Source organism: Chionomys nivalis, chromosome 9, assembly GCF_950005125.1.
Source record: "Chionomys nivalis chromosome 9, mChiNiv1.1, whole genome shotgun sequence".
Classification (NCBI taxonomy): Eukaryota; Metazoa; Chordata; class Mammalia; order Rodentia; family Cricetidae; genus Chionomys; species Chionomys nivalis.
In genome coordinates this window covers 1,030,347-1,056,279 of record NC_080094.1, presented here as the reverse complement: position 1 = coordinate 1,056,279, position 25,933 = coordinate 1,030,347, and the positions used below count along the sequence as shown (strand labels likewise).

The following is a 25,933-nucleotide window of genomic DNA, read 5'->3' as shown; positions in this document are numbered from 1 at the left end:
TGGCCACAAAACCCAGGGACTTGTAGAGCCAGGATTTTCCCAGTTTCTTCATCCCACTGTGCTTCAGTTTCCTGTCTGTGGCTGGGTGGTAAGTTCAGGCATCTCCAGTGGGTAAACATGTAAATTTATCATGACTGTAATCAACACCATCATTACCATCCTCATCACCTCCATTATCATTAGTCTCAACCATCATCATTGTTATCATCACTATCACTGCTACCCAACCACCATGATTTCCATCATCATCATCGTCACCATCATCACCACCACCATTATCACCACCACCATCATCATTATCACCATCATCACCATCATCACCATTATCACCATCATCATCATCGTCACCATCATCATCACCATTATCATCACCATTATCACCATCACCATCATCACCATTATCACCATCATCATCATCGTCACCATCATTATCACCACCACCATCATCACCATCATCACCATTATCACCATCATCATCATCGTCACCATCATTATCACCACCACCATCATCACCATTATCACCATCATCATCATCACCACCACCACCATCACCATCATCATCACCATTATCACCATCACCATCATCATGTCATAATCACCATCACCTCTACCACCACCATCTCCATCATCATCTTTATCAGTCCCATCCATCATCATCTCTAAACTTTAGGTTGAGGCCTTTTAATATGTCTGTCTGGTCCTGTTTTCAGTTCTCCAGAGCAGCAGAATAAAGACGTGGCACTGGAACCGTGGCCACCAAAGGTTACTCTAGAGGCCTGTAAACCTCTTAGAAAGGTGCCATGTTACTATCTCATAGAAGCTAAAGTCTTTGTCCGCAGGGTGCTAGCGCTGGGAGGTGGGGAAACTTCAGGAGGTAGACCCAGGCATTGGAGATGTAATCAAGATGGGAGTGGTGGCACCTTGGACCCTTCCTGCTTCTCCTTTTTGCTTCCAAGTCATAATGGAAGTAGTTTTGCTTCACCAAGTACTGTCTGCCATGGCTGTTCACACCTCTGTAAGAACCCTAAAAGCCTGGAGTCCACCTAGTCATGAACTGCAACCCCTCAAACTGTGAGCCAAATAAATGTTTGTTCTTTGAAATTATCTCAGGCGTTTTGTTACAGTAACTGAAAGCTAAGTAACCAACTAGACGATGATAACAAGGAGAAAAGGAACGGTGACAATACAGCTAAGGACATGAAATTGAGCAGTGAGGTGGGCTCATGGTACAGGTCCCAAGCCCACATCAGCAGAGATCTCTTCACACCAGGAGACCTTCAAAGGCATTTCCCAATCACTCCACACCCAGAGAAGTACAGAGTACCTGGGGCAGGAGAATGGACAGTGTTGCTGCCCCTCATGGCCCTCCTGCCTAAGTGTGGGAGCTCAAGGAACTGACAGCCCATGGAAAGGCCCACTTCCAGGTTTCTCCTAGACGGGTGTGTGTCTGTATGCGGTTCACAGGGAGGCTAAGACCTTCCATCCCCTAGCCTAGTGGACTGGGACACTCGGCAACATTCCCCTTTGCCCACATTGACATTCTTGTTTGTTTGGTTTGGTTTTAGAAACAGGGTTTTGCTGTGTAGCCCTGGCTGTCTTGGAACTCACAGAGATCTGCGTGCATCTGCTTCCCAAGTGCTAGGATTAAAGGCACGTGCCACCACCCAAGGGCTCCAAATTGACATTCTAACCAAAGGTTCTCCTTTGAGCTTCTTTACTCCCAAGTTCCCACTCCTCAAACGTGCCCATCAAGAGTGGTGACCAGGGGGCTGGAGAGATGACTCAGTGGTTAAGAGCACAGCTGCTCTTCTAGAGGTCCTGAATTCAATTCCCAGCACCCACATGGTGGCTCGCAGTCTGTAATGAGATCTGGTGCCCTCTTCTGGTGGGCAGGCATACATGGAGACAGAACACTGTATGTATAATAAGGAAATAAATTAAAAAAAAAAAAAAGAGTGGTGATGGAGGAAGAAGCTTCTCTCTAGGATCCTTATCTAGAGGCTCTGGTGATCTCCCTCCAGCTACTTTACACTTCCAGGGTACTTAAGGGTCTCTTCTTGCCATCCCTAGCTAGGGGGCAGAGAAACATGGAGAGAGACCAAAGCAAGCTGGCTCCACACAACTCACCCAGCGCTCCCATCCATTCATGGGCAAACTGCCGCTCTGGATAACCGAGAAGCTCAGAGTAGCCAGCAGCTAAGGCCGTTCCCCAGACTAATCCAGGAAGGCTGGTGAGGTAGTTAGTCTTGTAGGCAACTCTATTGGGTCTGTGCAGTGTCAGGAACTACCCCCAGACAGCTGAGTTGTCCACCTCTGGCTCCCAGAGAGGTGAGGAAGAGACACAGTTTGGGATAGGGATGAGGCCAACAGAGGAACTAGCCCAAGGATGTCCCCACTAAGCAGGGATGGGGGCTTCATGCACCTCAGGGCTATGTTTAAGGCCCACTGTGTTCTAGGCTCCTTGCAGACTGTAGAGTCCCACCCAGATCTCATGCCCTTACTCTTCCTTAAATCTAGACACAAATGGCCAGCCTTGCACTATGTCCCCAGCCTTTTGCACCTCAAGACCTCCAGACAACCTGCCACACAGCAGAGTTCACAAGGCTCAACCTGCCCTAGGCGTTGGAGTTGTAAAGGATGGGGTGTGACCAAAACATATCTCATCCACAGCATACCTGGCATCAGAGTCCCACTCTAGTGTTGGTAGTTGTTGGTCATTTTTTGATCAGGGTGGTTGGACACCTGGGAAGGGAGAATGCTAACCATAAAAATACTGAGGTTACACCATAGGAAGCAAGCAGGTCCAGTGAGTTCACTTCAAGCTGCTCTTTAGCATGGCCACTGGAAGCCTGGATTCAATACTTCTTCCGTGAAGATGGGAAGACGGGTGATTTGGCAATCCTGCTCCTTCAGGCTCTCAATACAACATGGAAAATAAGCTTATCAGTGTGCCCAACTCAGGCACTTGGCCCCATGCTAGGGAGAGAACTGAGACTGCTACACCCCCAGAGAAAAGCTGCAGGCCTGTGCCCCCTCCTGGTTCTTCGTGGTAATACTCTTCAGCGGATGACTAGCTGAAGGAAGACCCATAGTGAAAGGAAGCCTAGTGGCTTTGAAGAGACTTTGAATTGGGTATTCAAATTTAACCTGTGTGACTGTAATTACTTACTTTCAAATTCCTTTTCTAAAAGCTATAGAAACTGTCAGTCATGGGACCACACAGTGAGAGAGAAAATCCCACTATTTATTTGCATATATTGCTGCAGAGTCTGGGGCATCTTTCACACTCATATCATTTCTCATATCACGAGGCAAGGGCTAGTGACCTATGAAGTCACGGCAGTGTGACAACTAATTCCTTCTTGTGTGTTTTGGGCCAGAGAGATTTTTGTCCTAAGTGAAGGAAGAGTTCACCGATTCTGGATGTCAAGAATCCAAGGGGGACAAGAGATGGACAATTAAGAGTCTGGAGTCCAAAAATGCGCTCAAGTCAAGCATGTCTATCGTGTGCCCCCTAGTACCCAGTGAAGGGCAGCAGTGATGGAGGAAGGTCATTTGTCAATAAACAAACTGCCTTGGCCCATTTGATAGGCTACCCCTTAGGTGGGTGGAGTGGACAGAATAGAATGCTGGGAGGAAGAGGAAGTGAGCTCAGATGCAAGGCAGCTCCTCTCAGAGACAGACGCCATGCTCTCCTCTCCAGAGCAGACGCGATGAAACTCCAACCCAGGATGGATGTAGGCTAGAATCTTCCCGGTAAGCGCACCTGTGGTGCTACATACATGAACAGAAATGGGCCAAGCAGTGTTTAAAAGAATAGAGTTTGTGTGTCTTTATTTTGGGGCATAAGCTAGCCAGGCAACCATGAGCCGGGCTATGGGAAGAGGCCCGCAGCTCCCTACTACAGATGGCGCCCAGACGTGGATGACTGAATCCACTGAAAGCCTGAGAAAGCTTGGGAAAGAATAAAGCATGTTTTCTTGGTAGCAGCAATTTCTTGGTTTTGTTCTGCTTGCTAGAGGCAAGCAAGCGCTCTCATCTAAGAGAGGCTTCCTGACTCAGCTTCAGCTGTGAAACTTTGCAGCTCATTTAAGAGGTCCTGCCACGAAATACTTAAAACGGTGTTGGTGAAAAGCTGAAGGCATGCTTTTCGGTTTTCAGCCGTAGCAGGAAAAAAAGTTGTGCTGTTTTAAAATTCCGGCTTTGTGGGCCATCCTGCCAGGGCAAACTCTGACTCTTTGAGGCAGAAGGTCAGCTACAGAGAGAGCATTTGAGTGTTGTAGCTTGTTTGCTGGCAAGGACCTTGAAACGCCACAGAGTTGTGGTGATAAACATGGCTACAGCTGGTACCTCAGCCATGAGGCTGGAAAGCTAAGGAATGTGCTGGATCCAGCCGTCAAAGCCACGGCTTTCATCCTACTGATATTGCTTGGTAAATTAAAGACTCATGTGGTCAGAAAAAGAGAGAGAGATATACAGTAAAGAGAGATTCAAAGACAAAAGAAAACTTTAAATGATTTACAGTGTGTTTAAAAATATATGCAGGCTGAAAGTTAAAGTTCTTAAAAGTAAAATAAGGAAGAAAGAGAGTAGTTGGGTGTGGTAGTACACACCTTTAATCCCCAACACTTGGAAGGCAGAGGGAGATTGACCTCTGAGACTTCAAGGTGTGGTAGCACACGCCTTTAATCCCACTGCCTGGGAGGCAGAGACAGACAGATCTCTGAATTCAAGGACAGCCTTGTCTAAAGAGTTATTCCAGGACGAAGATATACAGAAAATATAAAGTAAAAGTAAAAGTAAACAAAATAGAGTTAAAATAAAGCTGCACAAAAATGGAAGTTACACAGAGAATCTTGATACTGTATGCTATTATGCTCTCTTTGAATTGTTTGAATGCTGAGGAAGGAGCACCAGATGCTAAAAGATATTTGTTTATAAATGCTGCTGAACTAATCCAAGATAGATATTTTCAAAATACCTTGACTTCAGAATTTGGATCTAAGGATATGATACTTTGGAAAAGAGTTTCTTCTTTTGTTTTCACAGAGGATGAGACTCTTTGGATTGCTTCTTCGATCCCAATATGGTATGATAGACCACGTCCTCCTGAAGGGTTGCTGTGAACACCTTCAAAAAATTACTTTGCTCAACTGCCGACTGAGAGGAACCTAGCACACAGGTTATACCATGAAAGACTTGATTAACAGCGCCCCCATTCAGCAGGAAGCAGTTTGGAGAGAAAAAACTGCGCCCATGTTCCCATATATTGTTTATAAATGTTCTTTTACATTTAAAGGGAGAGATGATATAGGTATGAATAATTTGCATTGCTATAGATTTTAAGGTCAATTTTGTTATATGTATATGTATTTCTGACCTTGATTAAGGTATTGTGATTGTGTAGTTCACTTAAAAATGTAATGTATATAGGTTGTTAATGGATAATTATCAATAATAGTCAAGTTTGTAGTCATGTTAGTTAGATTTTCTAGATGTGCATGCATATATTTCAGATAGGCATTCATCATATCTTTCAAAGACTAGAGAATATGGTATTTTAAATGTTTTAATAACTTAGGGTTTTTCATGACAATGAGACACTCTGCTCCTGGCAGCACCAATCTACTTCAAGAAGAAGATGGGCATCGAAGAGGATCCTTATGGAGTTTGATAGCCATTTGGGCAAGAAACTGCTCTTGTCTGGACTATTTTATAAACTGGACACAAAGAACCCACAGAGAGAGGACTGCTGAACTTGCCTAAAGGTGAGATGATCTTTCGGGGTTCCTGATTCATGAAAGAGTCTGCGAGACATTCTGCAGGACACAGCAGATAGTGACTGAACTGCCTTTAAATTTCCTGCTTCATGGAAACGTCTCTGGATACTATGGACCTTTAGGCCGAAGATGGATGCCCCAACGGTACAGAGGAACTTTGGGTGACTGTCCAGGCAGTGAGATGTCTCTGTCATTACTAGAGTTTAGAAGTTGCTTACTTTTTGTTTGCTTAGGTAATATTGTATTCTTCTGGAGTCTTTGACGGAGTTGAATAATAGATAGATAGTTATAGTTATAGTTTTCCTTAGTTATGATAAAGATAAAATAGATGTAAATATTGTAATTTTTACTTGATAACTGTTTTGTTATATGTAATTTTGCTATGTTAAAGTTAAAGCCTTCCTTTTTTTTTTGTTTAAACAGAAAAAAGGGAAATGATGGAGGAAGGTCATTTGTCAATAAACAAACTGCCTTGGCCCATTTGATAGGCTACCCCTTAGGTGGGTGGAGTGGACAGAATAGAATGCTGGGAGGAAGAGGAAGTGAGCTCAGATGCAAGGCAGCTCCTCTCAGAGACAGACGCCATGCTCTCCTCTCCAGAGCAGACGCGATGAAACTCCAACCCAGGATGGATGTAGGCTAGAATCTTCCCGGTAAGCGCACCTGTGGTGCTACATACATGAACAGAAATGGGCCAAGCAGTGTTTAAAAGAATAGAGTTTGTGTGTCTTTATTTTGGGGCATAAGCTAGCCAGGCAACCATGAGCCGGGCTATGGGAAGAGGCCCGCAGCTCCCTACTACACAGCAGACGTGATAGCCAGCACCATAGGTCCTCTAAGCACTCGTGTCTAGAGACAGACCTCAACCAACACACCTTGCCAAAGGTTTGTGTGCACTGGAGACAGTCAGAGGTTAAACCTGACTTCTGGGAATGTAACAGTAAGGGCATCAGTAATGCCAACACAGTCTCTCACAAAGTGCTGGCGTTAATTACTGAAGTTCACAGCACAAGCCTGGGATTTCAGGTTCCCTTCCCCAGTGGCCTCTGACTCCACACAAGGGGATAAAATGGCAAGAAGGTAAGGGGACAAGGGAGCAAGTGACACAAACCCAGCCATCCACCATCAGCTACAGTTCCTGTCAACACCTCCACTCTGTAGTGACCACGGATTCTGCTCATCTCACCCATGGGAAGCCCCTTCAGTCATCCCACAAAGAATGTTGGTTTTAGCCCATATTGTGGTTATAAACCCCACATACTTTACAATCTACTTCCTGCTGAGTGGCAGTGGTGCACACCTTTAATCCCAGCACTCAGGATGCAGAGGCAAGTGAAGTTCAAGGCCTACAGAGCGAGTGCCAGGAGAAACCCTGTTTCACAAAAACCAAAACCAAACAAAAGATATTTCCTAAAATACAGGGAGTGTTTTGGAGCTGGAATACAGGTAAATTAAAGCCAGAGACTCCTGTGCTGATTGTCTCCTTACCAACCGTTACCTTCCATACAGAGACAGCTAGTGTTTGGAAAAGCATGAAGCCATACCCAGGTTCTCTATCTGAGCAGCTACAGACTAGTATGGAGGCACAGCATACAGTCCCAGCAGCTGGGAGGCGTAGACCAGAAGATTGGAGCACAACACCAAGCTGGGTTACACAAGACCATTCCCCCGCAAAAAATAAACAAAAAACGGGGAAGGGGGTTAACCATACTAAAGCTTCGATTTGTGGACTTCATTTGGAAGTTTCCTCTGCAAGGAAAATGCTGTGAACAAACATTAAAACAGTAAGGAGCTAGTAAGATAACACGGAAGGTAAAGGTGCTTGCTGTCAAATATAGCACCCGGGAGGCAGAGGCAGGCAATCTCTGTGAGTTTGAGGCCAGCTTGGTCTACAAGAGCTAGTTTCAGGACAGGGTCCAAAGCTACAAAGAAATGCTATCTTGAAAATCCAAAAAAAAAAAAAAAAAAAAAGGTGGTGGTTAATCCCAGCATTGGGGAGGCAGAGGCAGGCAGATCTCTGTGAGTTTGAAGCCAGTCTGGTCTACAGAGTGAGCTCCAGAACAATCAGGACTACACAGAAAAACTGATTTGAAATACAAAACAAAAAAGAAAAAAAAAGTGTAAGAATGAAGACGGTACAGCAGAGATCAGGGTGTTGAATCACCCTGGGGACAGCTATGCAAGCTACAAGTATGGCTGCTACACAGTACCTTCACTTTCACTAGCATCTGCAAATTCTCAGGTTGGGGAACTGAATCCTAAGTCCTATAGGTGGACCTATGAAAGTTCCCAGGGGTGAGCAAGACTGCAGCCTCTGGCTGCCACTGCTCAGAGCAGATGCCATAGGTCTGCATCTTTAACAGAAACAAGCACATGCAGCAGAGAAGACAAGAACACACAAACTTGCTCAACAGGTGTTTATTAAGGCTTGTATTCTCCTAGAGGACAGGTATCCGATGTTGTCCACGACTCCGTACAGGCAGTAACAGCTCGAGGAAGTGACACGTTCTAAATACAAGTCTAAATAATACAGCTTAAATGGTAACTGAGAGGGTCTTTTGGAGTAAATAGTTTCAGAAGGTATCTGCTCTCTAAGACAGTAAGGATCCTCTACATTGGGCGCGTGCAGATTCAGTATGCGAGGGCGTCGGGCATTGAGCACCACTTTCATGCTAACTCCAACTCCAGGTGGCAGTGAGCTCCTCCACGGCTCCTCATTCCACAAAACATGATAGCAAATTTGTTTTCTAAAGAATTTTTTGTTTTTTGCTTTTTTCACCCATTCAACAGGAAAAAAAGAGACACACAGTGAAATTTACAATTGGCAGCAGCATCCATCACACTGCCTGTACTATCAGATCCTACATTTAAAGCTTAGCGTTACTGGTATAAAACTTAAGACAGCATCAGGATTCTCAAGTGAAGAGGACGACTAAAAATGATCTGAACAACTAAGAATGTCGCAATGCTGAACCAGGCTTAAAATACCTCCTAGCTCCTGGCCACACAGCCCCAAGCTCATGAGAGCTGCAGCACCGCTCTGGGTGGCACTGAACTATGGACAGCCTCTCCAGACAGCTGCGGGCACACTTGGAAACTACGTTATCTGTCTAGTAGGGAACTCAGAAGGGCAGGTTAGCATTCTGATGGACACCACGGGTAGTAAATGGCAAGCCGCTTCAGTACTGTGAGGAGATACCAACAGCACATGCTGAATGGGCTCTTGGTTCACTGTAAAGCAGTAGAGGGCAATAAACATGAAGTGTCCTATAGGGTATTAAATGGCGGGATATAAGAGTAAGAACATAATTTCTGCCAAAATAAAAGTATCTTTGGGATGTATTAGGTGTTTTGTTTTGAAGAATATTTATATTTTGCATTAGGTCAATCTGACTGATAAGCTGACAAACAAAATACTCCTTTATTAGTGAGTTCTACAATATTATAATACATAGAAAAATACAAATGAATGCAGATCCATCTGGCAAAAATGAACTACAAAGATAAAGATGCAACAATCAACCCCGCACGAGGACGACACTGGAGCTGACTCGGAGACAGCACCAAGCATACAGCTTAAAACTCTGTTTTCAAAGTCAACCATTAACCAAAAACAAACGGTTTGTCCTTATTGTTTGTTTCGATTCTGCCTTTCCTGTAAAAAGAAGAGAAGAAGTTAGCTCATGATTTGCGGGTGAAGGCACACAAAGGTGAGGCCTGAGGCCACGTCATAGGCTGCAGTCAAAGATGGGGATGTGTGCTTGTCTGGGAATCCCTGAGGACCTGGTTCTGAACTACCAAGGAGCCCAGTCCCACTGACCAGAGTAGGGGCCACCATCTTATGGTCAAGCACCACACATTGTCCTAACCTTACTCAAGAAGGCCCTCTGCACAGAGGGCATGAGGTTGCATCCAATCCTGTGTCCCATACCCATGAAACGCAAGTTTCCCCTCCCCCAACCTAGCCAGCTCTCCCTCATGTGTCAGTCACGTTACTAAAGAAACACACTAGCACGATGAAAGCACCAGCATGCCTGGTACACAAGAACAATTTTCCTCAATTTTCACTCATTTTAACAAACCAATGACTCAGAAAACAACAAAATCTATCCAATAGGCTAAAAAGTAAGCTCCAAGTTAGGGCTAAGTAGAAGGACAAAAAAACAAGCTAGATCCATCTAATTAAAGCCCTTTCCAAAGGATCAAGTTTTCTGTGGCCTTCAGCAGTACTAACCAAATCAGGATAGAATTCCTCAACTGGGCTAACCCCTACTTCTACAGACAGCACCTCACCTCCAGCATGCATGACACACCAATCTGAGACTTATATCCAACTCTTTCCTGCTGTTTGCCTGCCTGGTTTCTGATCAGTGGGTCAAAAGGCCATCTGTCTTTTCTAACAATGCAGCATCTAATAAATTCAGACCATGACAGACAGTGGTGCATGCACTACCACCCACATACCAAGCACCACATTCTGTCCTAACCGTAAGACCCTCTGAACAGCACTCCCATGCCTGCTTGCCTGTCCTCCTGCCCCGCCCCCATTCCCATTCTCTCATGTGTCACTGTCAAGATATTGGAGAAAGAGCATAAACGCTACATCTGGAGGTTAAAGGTTGGGTCCCTAACATGGTCATCCTAGGTGTGAACTAAGAAAAAACTGCTAGCAAAGCACCTACAGTTTGCTCAATCTGGATTCTGTTTGAGACGGGGTCAAGTATCTAAGGTTGGCCCTGAGCTACTCCTGATCCTCCAGCCACACCTCCTAAGCATTGAAATCACAAGTAGTGTCACTCTACCTAACTACATTCAGTGTATCTGGGCAACACCTGCACTTTTCTTCGGGGCTACACTGCACTAAATATATGCCAGGCACAGAGATGACTACCATGCAAAGTCCTAAGCGAGGTCTCACATCTTTGTGTGGCTCCAATCACAAGAAAGTGGCAAGGAAGCACCTAGACCAATGAGTGGGTGGATTACTACTAAGAATCCATAAGCCTCTACCCTGAAGTGTAAAGAGGACAATTCTCTTTAAGCAGAAGTATGCCTCCCCTGAGTGCAATGGCTACTAGTAAAGCACCCGGAGGAGGGAGACCATGTCTGGCTCCTTCAGCCTTCCCAATAGCTACAAAATCTGCCACCTGCTCTTTACAGAAGTAACATTACTCAAAGAACATTTTGGGGGATGGGAGGAGGGAGAGCACTGCTGAAAAAGGACAGGTCATCCTAGAGGCCGAGCAAACACGCCTGCATGGATCTCATAAGTTCTCCAGGCTGCTCTGCTAACTGTATGTGACACATCCCTGAGGTCTGTCAAACTAGGGTCAGAATGGTTTAGGTATCTCCAGTCAGCAGGCACTGTGCAGAACACTCAATTGCCACTATTGAGTGACACCCTAAGAGGTCAGGCAGTGGTAGCACATGCCTTTAATCCTAGCACTGGGGAGGCAGAGTCAGGAGGATCTCTATGAGTTCGAGGCTAGCCTGGTCTACAAGAGCTAGTTCCAGGACAGGCACCAAAGCTACAGAGAAACCCTACCTTGAAACAAACAAACAAACAAACAAACAAACAAAAAAAAACCCCAAAACTAAAAACCCCAAGAAAAGCCTGTTTATAGATTAAACAAAATAAAACAAGACTTATAGGGATGGCAAGGTGGCTCAGCAGGCTAGGACACATACTGTCAAGTCTTGACAACATGGGTTTGAGCTCCAAGACCTATATGACTGACCAAAGAGTGAACTGACCCCCCCCATTCTTTTACACATACCGCCACACAAATAAATATGTAAAATGTAGTAAGTAAAAATAAATTTAAATGAAAAAAAAAAAGATATCTGAGACCCTATCTCAAAAACAAAACAACAACAAAAACCAGTGTGCCAGGACAGGCACTAAAGCTACAAAGAAACCTTGTTTTGAAAAAACAAAAACAAAAATACAAAACAACCCAAACAAACAAAAAACAGTGTGCCCAGCACCCAGTGCTTAGGAGACAGAGGCAGGTAGAGCTCTCTGGAGTTTAAGACTAGCCAGAGTTATATAGTGAGAACCTTTCTGGGGAAGAAAAAGAACAAGTTATTACAAACAAGGCCAGCCTGATCTACAAAGTGAGTTCCAATATACCAGGGCTACACAGAGAAACCATGTCTCAAAAAAATAAAAGAAATTAGCATATTTTCACATTTATAGCTGGACAGGAAAACTCTGAAAGGGAAACTGTGAAATTGTTTTGCTTTCTAAACATACCAGATGCTACTTTAAAGTGGTGAGGTCTGTTAACAATGAACATAAGACAGGCCTGTCTTCAGGTCAGGAGAACCTTGGCGGGGGTGGAGGTGGTAAGGTGGGGGGGAGGGGCTTCAAGTATTTTGTAGACACTAAATTTTAGCCCTGAGGAAGGAGCTCTTTACCCTTTATACTACTTCATTCTTTTTTGAGACAGGGAATTCACAGAGCTCCATCTACCTCTGCCTCCTGAGTGCTGGGATTACAGGTGTGTGCCACCATGCCCGGTGTCCCACTTCACTCTTAAGATGAAATGGCATTCTCCAGCAGCCCAGACTCCAAGACACCAGGATCCCAACTCCTAGCTTCCTGGGAGGGGGAAATTGAGTACTGACAGGCAGCAGCACAGGGCGCAGTGAAGGTATGCATCATCTAAGGACTGCCCCACAACTGGATAGAGAAACCTGAAGTTCCACTAGTGCTCACTGTCTTCTTCAATACAACTTAACATTCGACTCCATGACAGAAAGCTCTGTGGCTAGGCTGTCACCAGTCCTCCCGAGGATGCTCTTCATGATGTCCTCCAGTACAAGGACCACCAGGGATCCTGACCATATGCCTATAGCTTGTAACCCCTGCAGGTCACTCAAAAGGTTTACAAGACCAGAGGGTTAACCGGAGATCTGACAGGCACCACTGCCTAAGAATCAAGTTCATAATTTAAGTTTTCAGATGGTAGAATTAGGGGCTAACACTGCTTTGTAGTTACAAAGGGCCTGGGTTTGGTTCCCAGCACCCACCCCAGGAAGTTCACAACCATCTCTAATTCCAGTTCCAGGGGATCTGACACCCTTGCCTCACTTCTGCAAGCATCTGTATACATGTGACACATGTAAACCCATGAAGGCATATATACATAAAAACTTAACGATAGGGACTAGAGAGGTGGCTCAGTGGTTAAGAGCATTGCCTGCGCTTCCAAAGGTCCTGAGTTCAATTCCCAGCAACCACATGGTGGCTCACAACCATCTGTAAAGAGGTCTGGCGCCCTCTTCTGCCTTTAGGCATACACACAAACAGAATATTGTATACATAATAAATAAAAAAAACCTTAACGATACAAAATTCAGGCATACGGTTAAAAAAAAAAAGACATTAGAATTTTTAAGGCACAACAGATAATGGGCAGAATTTTAGCCCTAAGCCTATTACCAATCTCTGAGACCCAGTATTTTTTTTTTTAAAGAACTGAATGCTTTCTTTTGGATTTTATTTTTATGTGCACTAATAATGTTGTTTTGCCTGCATGTATGTCTGTATGAGTATCAGGTACACTGGAACTGGAGTTACAGTTGTTAGCTGCCATGTGAGTGTTAAGAATTAAACCCGGGTCCTCTTAACGGGTGAGACATCTCTCCAATCTGATTTTACTTATTTTTATGCATGTAAGTATTTTGTCTGAATGTACAGGCTATGGACCACACGAGTACAGTGCCCTTGGAGGCCAGAAGAGGGCGTCACAATCCGTGAGACAGGAGTTAACAGTTGTTAGCTGTCATATGGGTGCTGGGAACTGAGCCCAGGCGGTCTGGAATAGCAGCCTACACTCTTAATCACTGAACCATCTCTCCACCCTACCCAGTGCATTCTGATGTAACTATAAAGTTTTAGCACTTAAAGGAAAATTGAGTATAAACACATGTGCACACAAATAGCTAGCCACCAGATAAAAGGACCAAAATAGCTAGCTACTAGATAGAAGGAGGACCTAAGTTTCATTTACTATTGCTATTTTAATACAGACAGATGTTGCATTAACAATACTGTGCTAAGGGAGTGGTCCCAGATGTCTAGGCATCTTTGGTTTGTACAGGTATATATATGATGATGCTAGCAAGACAAAGTCACTAGCAACCTATTTCTAAGAACCTATGTCACTGTTAAAGAATTCCTGTTATTTTATACCTAAAAAGGTCAACCTACATAATACTGTCATCCCTTTCCTAATGCTTTCTCACTACTTGAGACGAGAGTAACTTGATGGTACTATCAGCAGCATTACTACCTGGCCTTCTCCACACTTTGCTCCAAACGCTTATTTACATCAGCAAGCCATCTAATGCAGAGTCATAAAGACTGGAAGCCAATCCAATGATCCCCGGCCTATGCTGACTGGTATTTCATGAAAGAAAGGACAATCTTAGGACTAATGCTCTTGGGTAATAAAAGCTTCATAAAACACTTTGAGACTGTTTCTCTCATTTCTGAAAACCATTTCTGTTCTGAAGAGCAAATGGCCTCACATCAGTTAGGACCATCTCCAGCCCAACGGACCTAGTCATATAATCATAACCATTAATTACAAATCATCTGGCTCCCAAGCCTGCTCCCTTATTCCCACCACCTCCCCAATTCTTCTTAGTACTTAAATGATGTAAGTTTAAGTTTCCCCAAACTGCAGGTCTTTGGAGTTCCTACAAGGAAGACAGAAAATGACCTATGTGGCAGTGTCCACACAAGAATGCTTGGGCAGGCAGGACACGAAGGCACAGCCAACCCTACAACATGGGCAGTCTCCTTGGCCTCTCTGGTGCCACATGAACACCAATTTCTAAGAGTGCTTAACTGGGCAGGAGCTAGAAAGAACTAAGATCATGATTCAGAAAGTAGCTTCCCTGCATTCTTAGGTGCACACAGTGGTCCAGATGACCATGTCTCCTAACACTCATCCCAGGGATGTGTAGCTAAGAGATGACACCTGTACCCTCTCAGACTGCTCTGATGACAGCTAGCTGGGACACGTCACTGGCCCATTACACTCTAGCTTGCTGTGAGGGTACCCGGCATGCAGACACAGACATTTGTTTAACAGGTGCCTACAGACAACTCACCTTGCGCACCACCTCCTCTTCCTCTTGGCGCTTCTCATAGTGAGAAAAGTCATCAAAGATGGAGGTTGTGTGCTTATAGGAAGCAATAATTTTCAGCACTTGTTTCGCTTTTTCTAAGGGTACCTCCTGTGTATCACGGGAGTTTGTGACAGGTTTGTTGTCGTTATTCTCAAGTCTGATGTGCCGCAGTTGGTTATTGGGCACATCCTTGACAAAAATCCACTTCACGTCAAACTTCCCCTTCCATTTGTCCTGGGACCAGACCCCAGCACTGGTGCCGTAGTCCACAGGGGACTTCATCTCTGCTACCCCACAGAAATGTCCACTCCCATTGACACTGAAGAGCAGGTAAACAGGCCCCTTGCTGCTCATGGAGCGGAAGGCGCCGTCCAGGCGCTTGTTGCCATGTTCAGTACTACACCAGATGGAGTACTTGATGGAGCGGTGGATGTCGTCCTCAGAATAGCTCTTGATGATGAACACCCGCCCACTCTTAAGATTCCAGTCGAACTCTTTAGGGTTATAGCTGTGGGCAGCTTTCAGTTTCTCCAGGACAGGGTGGGATTCTACACTTGGGGCAGAAGTAGGCTGGGCATTTCCAACAGAGTTACTGTCACTGTTGGCCACTCCACTCTGCCCAAATGCTGCATTTCTGTTTCGGGGAGCCACCCAGCGGGGTTGAAGAGGCTGCTGAGGGCTCTGATACTGTGGCTGGACTAAGGGTGGGGGCTGAACAGGGAGAGGCTGAGCTACCTGTTGGGACTGTGGGGCAGCCTGGGGGGATGGTGTCTGCTGGGGGGCTGAAGCCTTTGGAACAGGGCCCTTGTTATCCCAAGTACCAATGTCCATGTTATGTTTTATAGGTGGAGGAGGCAATGCACCCCCCACTATTGGCCCACTCTTTGTTTTCATCTTAGGCTGCGGTTTTGCAGGCTTGCTGGCAATGGCTGCCCATGAAGTTGGTTTTGAAACCGGCATGTTTACATTTGTACCACCATTGCCAGAAAGGACACCAGTCAGTGCCACACTGTTGACAACTGAACCCACCGTCTTAACTGCAGAGGCGGTAACATCCCCAATCTTTAGGCCAACCATGCCCTGCTCCAGACTGTTCATCCCAGGGGCCTTGTTGAGGGTGTCACTGTGAAAACCTGTCTGCCCATCAACAACTGTGCCACCAAGGGAGCTTGGTGGGTAAGTGTAACTGCTCCCATAGGCTGAGCTCTGAGTCTGCTGCCCCTGAGAACCACTTGTCCCCCAGGCTGAGAAGGCAGGGTTTTCAGGGAAAAAATTAAACCTATGCGGGTAAATATTGTTCCCCAGACCCCCAGGCTGTCCAAAAACAGCATCATGCATGAAGTGATGGTCTCCATTACTAAGTTGTCCATAGGTAGTAAGATATGGGATGGGAGGGTCCCCTGCAGTGGACCATGGTGCCTCACTGAGGGAGTAAGGAAATCCAATGGACGGTGGATAGTAGCTGGGCAGGTAAGGATCACTCATCGAGGGGTAACTGTTACTCTGTAAAAACAAAACAAGTGATAAGTTAGATTCCTATCATATAGCCCATCATGCTAACCACCTCATACATAGGCAGAGCAGAAACAAACCTAAAATAGCACAGAATTATTTTTTCCTAAATGAAAGCTATGGTTACCAATGTCAAAACAAAAGTCAAGATCCAGAGAAATTCATAACAAATAGAACCCAAGCTATTGCCTCAAAATACAAAACCTCACTGGGTAGTGGCAGCACACACCTCTAACCCCAGCACTTGGGAAGCAGAGGCAGGTGGATCTCTGAGTTTGAGGCCAAAGTGACCTAGAGAGTGAGTTCTAGGACAGACTGGGCTATACCCTGTCTCAAAAGAACAAAATACAAACAACAACAACAACAACAACAAAACCCCAACACTACAAAGCCTCCTTTATATTTGAACTCAGGTAAAATGACCTGAACTCAGGTGACATGATCCAGCCAAACCATCTTTTTGCCTTCACCATTAGAGGAATCCAACCCAGGTCTGTAGTAGTGATGTTTATAAACAAACACTGACAACAGAACAAAGCAGGACAGCTTTAACAATGCCCTGAGGTGGCTCTGATAGTCAATTAGGACCAGTAGGCTCCAGTTTGCTGGCCGACTGGCACACCTGGGCATTGATGTTCAATGTCACCCTTCAAAACCCTCTTCTAAGCCGGGCGGTGGTGGCGCACGCCTTTAATCCCAGCACTCGGGAGGCAGAGGCAGGCGGATCTCTGTGAGTTCGAGACCAGCCTGGTCTACAAGAGCTAGTTCCAGGACAGGCTCCAAAGCCACAGAGAAACCCTGTCTCGAAAAACCAAAAAAAAAAAACAAAAAAAACCCTCTTCTAAACACACTCCTGAGAGCTACCCCAGCTGGGTTTTTTTCTGAGGCTCTGTCCTTCACATTTCATGGGTTCCTGGGTACACTCATGGGTGCTCAGAGGGGAACACGGACTCCTTGGCTGGTTCCAATGCTTTTGCCAATGTCAAGTTCCTGGAGTTTAAGAACCCTGCTATGAGTCTCCCTAAGCCCCAACTCTACCTGCAGAAGGAGCTTCTGAAAGGGGCTGTTAAGTTAGGTTACAGGACAGAATGGTATGAGGAAGGACAGAATGCTTCACCATCTTGACCTAGTAGCCTTACTATTCCTCTAAGGAGTTGCTAGGCTGCAGGTGTAGACTTGGGAGCGGGCAGTCTAGGGTAACATCTCTTTGGAGACACTCAGCTGAGGTTTGGTCAGAAACAGGCCCTACCCACAGGCATCGAAACAGAGGTGCTTTGAGCTCAGTTTCAGTTTTCATTTCAACCCCACTGACAGACCAGTTTCTGTCACCTCCACTGTCTCTGAGAGTGAGGCAACAGTGAGGTAAATGAAGACACCTTCCTAGAAAAGCAGTCTGTGCTCAGGCCGTACATGTTTAGTGAAGAAAGCACCATTTAGCACCACACATTTCAGAACTAGTATTTAACATAAAGTAACTGTTTCTCTGTTAATGAAAACTTAGCATCTACAAACACGTCCTCATAAATATTCTATAAACATAAAAAACCTTGAGTTTATCTTCTCTTGAAAGGATTTCAATGATTCTGGTTCCTCCAATGCAACCTCCTCCCAGCATCCTTCAGAGGAGCCCGAGCAGCAAGGCCAGGAGGAAATCAGTGAGGTCTGGGTAGAAGAACCCTTCCTCTGTGAAGGAATCATACAGATTCCTTCATGGATACAAAACTGAGGGCATAATCCTTCCACAGGAAGACTGGCCCACCTCAGCAACCACTTTAATGCATGAATTATGGCTGTATATCATTCTAACCCACTGGGCCACAAACCAACAGAAAAACAGCAATAAAGAAAAAACGCTCAAGTCACTCTGACTTACACAATTGAGGATTATATCCATCACATTCAGCAAATCTCCCAAAGCCCACCTGAAGTATTGCCATGCCAAGAACAGACACAGCACACAGGTCACAGAGCTACACAAACAGCCTACTATGCACTCAGCACCACCCAATAGGTGGTCCCCACTATTCTCTAGCCTGTAGTGTCTAAAGGCTATCTGAATACAGTAGATTCAAGCACAACACCTCCCTAAAACCCCACTGCAAATCCTAAAATTGTGCTTCTTCCAGATTTTTATACAAAGATCCTAGGTAACGTTCTTGAAAAAATCATCACACCTCACGACAAGGGTGTGATGATTCAACTAAAAATGTACACGTAGAAACACACATGTAGGACAGAAGCAGCAACGCAGCAGAGAAGAGAAGCAGTCAGCAGCCTGGAAGGCATCCTGGAAAGCACCTCACTGCTTCCTTGAGTTCTCAGATGGAGAAGACAGTACAAGCAATGATACAATTAAACCCTAAGGAAAAGGTAAAATCACAGATAAAAAGGCCATTGTGTACTAAGGTCTCCTGAAAAGTACTACAGGCATCCAGGAGGTTACCCAAACACCTATCCACACTCTCCTTCTGCCTCTGAACCAACAGCCTCACTTCTCCTAATGCTCTCCACCCTGAGATGCCACAGGCACTGTGAAATTGTATATTAGCCCAATCCCAGTCTTGACCTCAACCCTACTGACAGTCCAGTTTCTATTACCTCCATCATATTTCCTTTCAATTTCTGAAAGTGAAGCATCAGGCTACTTTGTGAAGCTATCTCACCCAGGTTGTTTCATGCAGAGGAAACCTGTGAGCCAGGCTGAAGCCGGGTCCATGATATACATCTTTCCTGAGAAGCAGGTGGTTCCCATCAATCTGTAGTAAATGCTCTGGTCTAGATGTACAGCGACTTAATTCAAACACACCCTGGAAATACACCGGGGCTGCTGGTAAAGCTCCATCTCCCTCTGTGTAACCAGGCACAGGCTCAGGTTTACATTCACTTGTAAATGCCCCAGGCAAGACAGTCTTCTGGCTTAGTGGCTCCACAGGGTAGTCTAACCTACCAGTAACAAATGGTTTATCAAAGACACAGCTGAATAAACTTAAATCACACAAGCAAACTCAAAATCACTCTTCATACACGAACACCTCTGAGTGAGAACACTTTGGTTCCCACAGTTCTTACCAGACTCCTGGGTAGTACCATATCTAAGATTTCTAATCAAAGCCTGGGTACAAGAGGACCACACAAGGGAAGCACGCACATCTCCCAACGCCAGAGCTCACTGACAGATGAAAATACAACTTGGAACTCTTTGGTCTCTTCCTCCTGATAACTGGAAAATTAGATAAATAAAATAAAGCCTCCAAAGATTTAAAGAGGATTTAAATGACCATGGCTGTTATCCCCAGGTTATTTGGAAACAGTTAAATATAATAAAGCTACAAATCTGTTCAAGAATTAAGAACTTTGGGGCTGGAGAAATGGCTCAGTGGTTAAGAGCACTGACTGGTCTTCCAGAGGACCCGGGTTCAACTCCCAGCACCCACATGGCAGCTCACAACTGTCTGAAAATCCAGTTCCAGGGGATCTGACACCTTCACACCAATGCACATAAAATAAAAAAAGATAAATAAATCATAAAAAGTTTAAAAAAAAAAAAAAATTAAGAACTTTAAAAAAAATCAAACCAAGTTGAGTTACCTTAAGTGACAGGGTTAGGAACGGACACACACACCGACAATTCTGAATGATCAGAACTCTTCCTCTAGCCTTTTTTCACAAAGGAAAGAATTCTGAGACCATTTGAAAAACAAGGTGACTGGGTGTCAGAGGGACTGACACTAGAAGGAGATTTCCCAGCCCCACAGGTCATCTCTGGAGCATGCTGAGACACATGCACTTCACTGGATCAAATCAACTACCTAAAAGGAAAGCACTGAGGGCAAGGCTGGAAAGTGACCAAGTGACTAGGACTCCTGGGAACTGCTCTGTCAATCAGCACGGCCACATTTACTTCAGGACAGAAGAAATGTTCGAGAAAAATCTGAACACTACATACTGGCTCAGCTAGCACTTCTTGGTCTTTCTTCAAGGCTGGTCCTTCTGAGACTGTAATGTCAGTCCCTTATCTGGCTGATCAATATGAAGAGACAAGAGTTTCTGACAAGGAATTTCTTTATCTGTTTAAACAATTTACTAAGGGGCAAGTAAAGATCCGCGGTATCCTTTCACTGCCCCTCTGGGACGCTGTACTGGGAGCAAATCCCTCCTCACCAGGTACTGCCACGGGAACTTTTAGGAATTTTATGTACACATAACCACAAGACTCCAAGCCAGATGATACAGGTTTGATAGCCAGGCACATATGCGCTAATCCTGAGCCTACCAGCACTGCCTAGACATGGCAGTAACACAAGTATCAAGTTTCTCCCAGATCTTCACAAACAGAGATTGCATATGCCCTAACAAGGCACAGCATTATTTAACTTAACTCTGGACTGCAGGCGAAAAAAAAAACACACAAAGCCTGATTAAAAAAAAAACAAAAAACAAACAAAAAAACCACCTTGGATGACTAGGTAGGCTCAATTTTCAAGATAAGCCGAGAAGAGCTCCCAAGGCCAGCAGTTCCTCACAAATGAGTGAGTATAGAGGTATAAACGTCAATCCAGCCACAGGAAACAACACAAGTGACGGTGTCCATCAATCATTCTGAACTATCTTTGGGCACTGAGATGTACTACAGAAAAAGCAAGGAGGCAGATGGTCACTTGGCCCCATATAAAGAAACAAGCAAAGCAAAGACAAAAGTACCTGAAGAATGAAGGCCCCAGCTTCTCCAAACAGGTAAACAGCTGTCACGCTGGTACTCAGCTGCTTCTTCTAAAAACACCTGAAAGCTTCCTATGTTACTACTTTCTACCTAACGAAGTTGGGCATTTCTAGAAAATCTGCCATCAGGAGCACACAGTTACTCTTCAGTAAAATGCGCTGTAAGTACTTTGCTAAGAGTGCACATCTGAACACACAGACACAGAAGGGAGTGCCACCTTGAAGAACGTTCCTCCTTTCCATGCCTTCCACAAAAGAAGACTGCAGTGGCCTGCAATTGACAGCGGGACTGGGGGTGGGTGGGACCGACTCCACTTTAAATAAATCCTCTCAAATGTTCCATGTGCCCCTACTTTATAAAAACACATTTCAAATGTAGTAAAGCAACCCTAGTTCCTTGTTTTGGTTAATATTTAGTATAAGCCACTACTCATCACTAAGAAAACCGGGAAATACAATATTCAAAAGGATAGCTTTGTTTAACTTCTTGTCCTTGCCATGGCCAACAGCCCACAACTAAAGCCAAGTCAGTTCTGCAACTCCATACTGTTCAGACATTCAGGGGCAACCATGCAGCCCTACAGTTAAGGTTCCTTCAGACTCTTAGGCTTTGATATGCTAAATGTGGTGGGAAGGAAGATGGATAAAAGTTGCAAAATGCTCTAAGATGATCTTGAAGAGGCAGAAAAGTGAAAAAGAAAAACAAAACACAAAAACAAAACCAGTCAGTAATTCATTTTCCTTCCAATACAAGGACCAGGCAAAACCTTGCTTTACTTACTCTAAAAATGCATTTAAAAGTAGCAGTCACTATGGTTAAACCTAAATTTCAAATTGCCTATGGTTCTTTGCTTGTTGTGAGACAGGTCTCACTACATAGTCCTGTCTGTCCTCGAACTCACAGAGCTCCAACTGCCTCTTCTTTGAGTACTGGGATTAGTAGTATGAACCACATACCCAGCTTGCCTATGGCTTTTAACCAGAGTGATTCTGTTGTCAGAAGCTAATCAGGAAATCTAGTTGGTTGGGGGGTGCTTTTATGAAACTAGTGATCCTACTGTGCAGGGAACAGTAAAAACAATACTTTGGCACAAAACGCCCAGTAGATTAGGGGAAAGAGAGGACATGAAGGTGGGAGGGGCACACTGGGGAAGTGTGAGGATGCTATGATCCATACAGACTGTATGCACATATGAAATTTTCAAAGAATAAATTTAAAAAATGTTTTTTAATTGTCTGGGGCTAAAGAGATGGCTCGGAGGTTGAGACTTGCTGCTCTTTCAGAGGACCACAGTTCAGCTGCCAGCACCCATGTAGGCTGTTCATAACCACCTGCACCTACTACTCTGGACTCCAAGGTCACCTGTGCACTGCACACACCTACTGCCTGAGCCACACCCACACCTAAAATATAGAAGTCGTGGCCGTGGCGGGGGAGATGACTCAGTTTAAAACGATTGCTACCCAAGCTTTAGGACTAGAGTTTGAGCCCCCCTAAACCCACGTAAATGCCAAGTGGGTTGGGGGCTTACTTGTAAAGACAGGAGATTCCCAAAGCAACTGAGACTTAGCCACATTGGCAAGTTCTGGGTTTAAGAGACCCTGCAGCACTGAATAAGGTGGAAAGGTGACAGGAGATGATCCTGATATCAGCACCAGGCCTGTACATGCATTCAATACCCCACCCACCCTAGCCTCAGCAGACACACACCTGTACATATATACATGTGTTTCAAGGTGCCAAAGATAAGAATACTGAATCACCTAGGAACACAGGCCCTGAAGCCTGCTGGACCACAAAGGCACTCTCTGTGCTTTATATGCCCTCTCTAGTGCCAACCTCCCAATAGTCCTAAGAACTAAGGTTCAGGGAAAGCGAGTCACCTGATGCACAGAAAGGGCCTGCTGCACTGCCCAGGGCTTAAGCTGCTCTCCTAGATCCTAACTCTAACCCTCCAGAGACAAAATGAATATGGCACAAAGCTTCAGGGAACCACCAGTCCTTTACACCATAAAAAAGTCAATTAGAAGTCTGTCTGTCCCCATCCTCAGTGGGTGCTGCTCTGCATTACTCAGGCCCCAGGCCTAGCGGGAAGACCCACTCAAATCAACTCTTCAAGACTGGTCACGTTTACTATTCTCTAGCCTGCCTCTTTCCTGTTTAGGATAAGAAATTAGAAATATGATAGTCAAGGTGTTACAAACAAAGTTACTTAAAAAAAAAAATTCACTAAGAAAAATAAACTCACCGGATTGGACTGTCCAGAAAGGTAGGGCTCAAAGTCATTGTCATGAACTGTATCCTTCTGATGCAAAGAACCATTTTGTACTACAACAAGAAGTAGCAAAATATTATCTTCAGCATGGGAATTACTTTTAAGCATGGGAACCTTAGCAAAGTCCATTTTCATCAAATTTTTGTAGAGACCATCTTATGTTAAAATGGGCACATTCTAGAGCTGATGTTTACATGCCTCGTAAGACTGGCAGTGTACAACTTTCTACAAATTACATTTTTATAAAGATATAATCATAATTTGGTCAGGTCATTTTTTTTTTCAAGTAAAATAAATGGCAAGAAACTTACAGCCAGACTTTAGGGTCTTGTGATGTCCCGCCCCCACCCCAGAGGTGGGAACTGACCCCCAGCTGATGAAATCTACAGGGTCTCAGAAATTCTTTGCCAGGCTCTAAGAGCCCCGCTGGGCACAGAGAGCTGAAGAGGGCAGGATGCTCAGCTGGAAAGGGCCGTAACCCAAGCTCACTACCGTCTGATTCTCCACTTACTTTCTGTTGTTACAGTGCACAGCCAGGAAAGGAAAGGAAAGGAATGGTAAACAGAGTGCTGGGCCATTTCCAACCTTAAAACACGATGAACCATATTTGGTTACACCCAAGTAACAACAACATGCACTGGTTAAAGAGTCTTCCAAGTAAACGTCTAGGGTCACTTTCCAAGACTGAGTTTTGGCAGTTTATTACGGATCAGACTAACACAGAAGACAACAAATTTGCAGTGACAGTAACTTAGGGTGGAGGGCCGAGCCTCCGAGGCCCGCAGGCTAGCTGACTCTCCCTAAGAACCGCCCACTACCTAGCAACAGAGGACCATCATTCAGCCCCCTGGACTCTGCGAAGAGGTCTTATCGCCATTTCCTTCCCCACCAGGTAACTGTTCTTGCAGAGTGAAGAGGGAAGGGCCGAACTACTCCGGCCCTTTATTTCCTAGTAACCCCCCCCCCAATCTGTCAAATATCCCGGAAATGGAAAGTTTCATCTCCTCCGAGCTGACGGAGAAAACTAACTTTCGGATTCCAGGCAAGGTAGACTTTCTCTCGTCCACACGGACCGACGCTGCCCCGTCCTCCTCCAAAGTCGACTTCCCGGAACTCTGCTCACCTTTATTATCTTGTCCTTTTGTTCTCTGCGTCGCCGCAGGTCAGGATGTGCGGGTGGACACCACCCAGCCAGGGAAAGGAAACACAAAAGTTACTATCCGGAGAATGCTCCGCGGAGGGCGACACAACCCCGGCCCGGCCTCGGGATCTCTCACACTCTGACCACGGCCAGGCCCAGCGGACCCCACCTTCGGAACCCGTAACTCCGGCCCGGCCTGGTATCCAGGTCCTCGGCCCGGAGACCCGAGCCCTGACCCGGCCTCCCGGATTCCCGGCCCGGACCCTGCACCCCCAGCCCAGCCTCCAGTTCCCTGGCGCGGCCCAACCTCAACCTCGGCCCACGGCCCGGCCTCGTGACCGTGGTCCCGAGACGCCCCTACCTGGGGGTCCACGCTGGTGGCCGACATGCTTCATGAACAGCGCGGCGCGGGACCGGGGCGCCGCCGGCTCGGGCCTCCCGCGAGGCCGGGCCTGTCACGCCGCGCGCGGCCCCGGGCCCCGCCGCCAATCCCGCGGGCGCAGCCGGACGCGGTGGTAGCTGTGGGCACGCGGGCCGGAACAGTGGGCGGTAGCGGGGAGGTAGCGGACAGGCTGAGGGGTAGCCAACTCCAATGGCGGCCGCGGCGGCGGGGACGAGGCTGCGCGACGTCAGCGCGCGGGGCAGGCCGGGAGCGCCGTCGAGTCGCCACCATTGCGCCTGCGCGTCGTCTCTCCTCGCCCAGAATTTCGCGCTTGGGACTCAGCCTCGCGCTGGAGGGGCAGGGCCGGACGGGGCGGGGCGGGGCGAGTCGGAGGAGGAGGTGGGTGTCTGTGGCTAAGCTACACCTGTCCCACTGGCGCAAGAATTTTGCCGGTGCTGTGCAGGCCCCCTCGGCTACAGTGGGACAGTCTGGCCTTGAGAAGGGAGTACCAGTGTGTGACCAGTTTAATCGCCTTAGATTCTAAACCCGATTCCATCACCCAGGAGTAAAGACAAGAGGCCTTTGACGAAGGCTAGACAATCTCCTTTCGGCTCCAAATTCGTGGGGAAAGCTCCGTTCATTTTTCACACACCAAAGAGTCTCCAACAAAGAACTCACCCACCTCACCAGACATTTACTTTCAAACAGGCTCCTTGCTCAGTGAACTTGTTACCACACACACACACGCACACACACACAGAGAGAGAGAGAGAGAGAGAGAGAGAGAGAGAGAGAGAGAGAGAGAGAGAGAGAACTGAGGCAATGTCTCAGTGGTTAAGACTACTTGCTGTTCTTACAGAGAACCCGGGATTGGTTCCCAACAGCCACATTGAGTTTCACAATTGCCTGTAACCCCAGTCCCAGGGGGTTCCAAAACTCTCTTCTGACATCGGATGTGCCATAGTGCACGCGGTGCACA

General features: G+C 46.0%; 1 protein-coding gene across 1 annotated transcript; it reads right to left on the bottom strand.

Annotated features, from left to right (window-relative positions):
• Nucleotides 1-8,189: 8,189 nt before the first annotated feature.
• On the bottom strand, nucleotides 8,190-25,610 carry Ythdf1 (YTH N6-methyladenosine RNA binding protein F1). Its single transcript, XM_057780867.1, has 5 exons — nucleotides 24,934-25,610; nucleotides 24,555-24,579; nucleotides 23,405-23,484; nucleotides 14,907-16,427; nucleotides 8,190-9,435 (listed from the first exon to the last, which is right to left on the bottom strand). The coding sequence occupies exons 1-5, from the start codon at nucleotides 24,958-24,960 to the stop codon at nucleotides 9,409-9,411; spliced, it is 1,680 nt and encodes a 559-aa protein (XP_057636850.1). The 5' UTR covers nucleotides 24,961-25,610; the 3' UTR covers nucleotides 8,190-9,408.
• Between the last annotated feature and the right edge of the window lie 323 nt (nucleotides 25,611-25,933).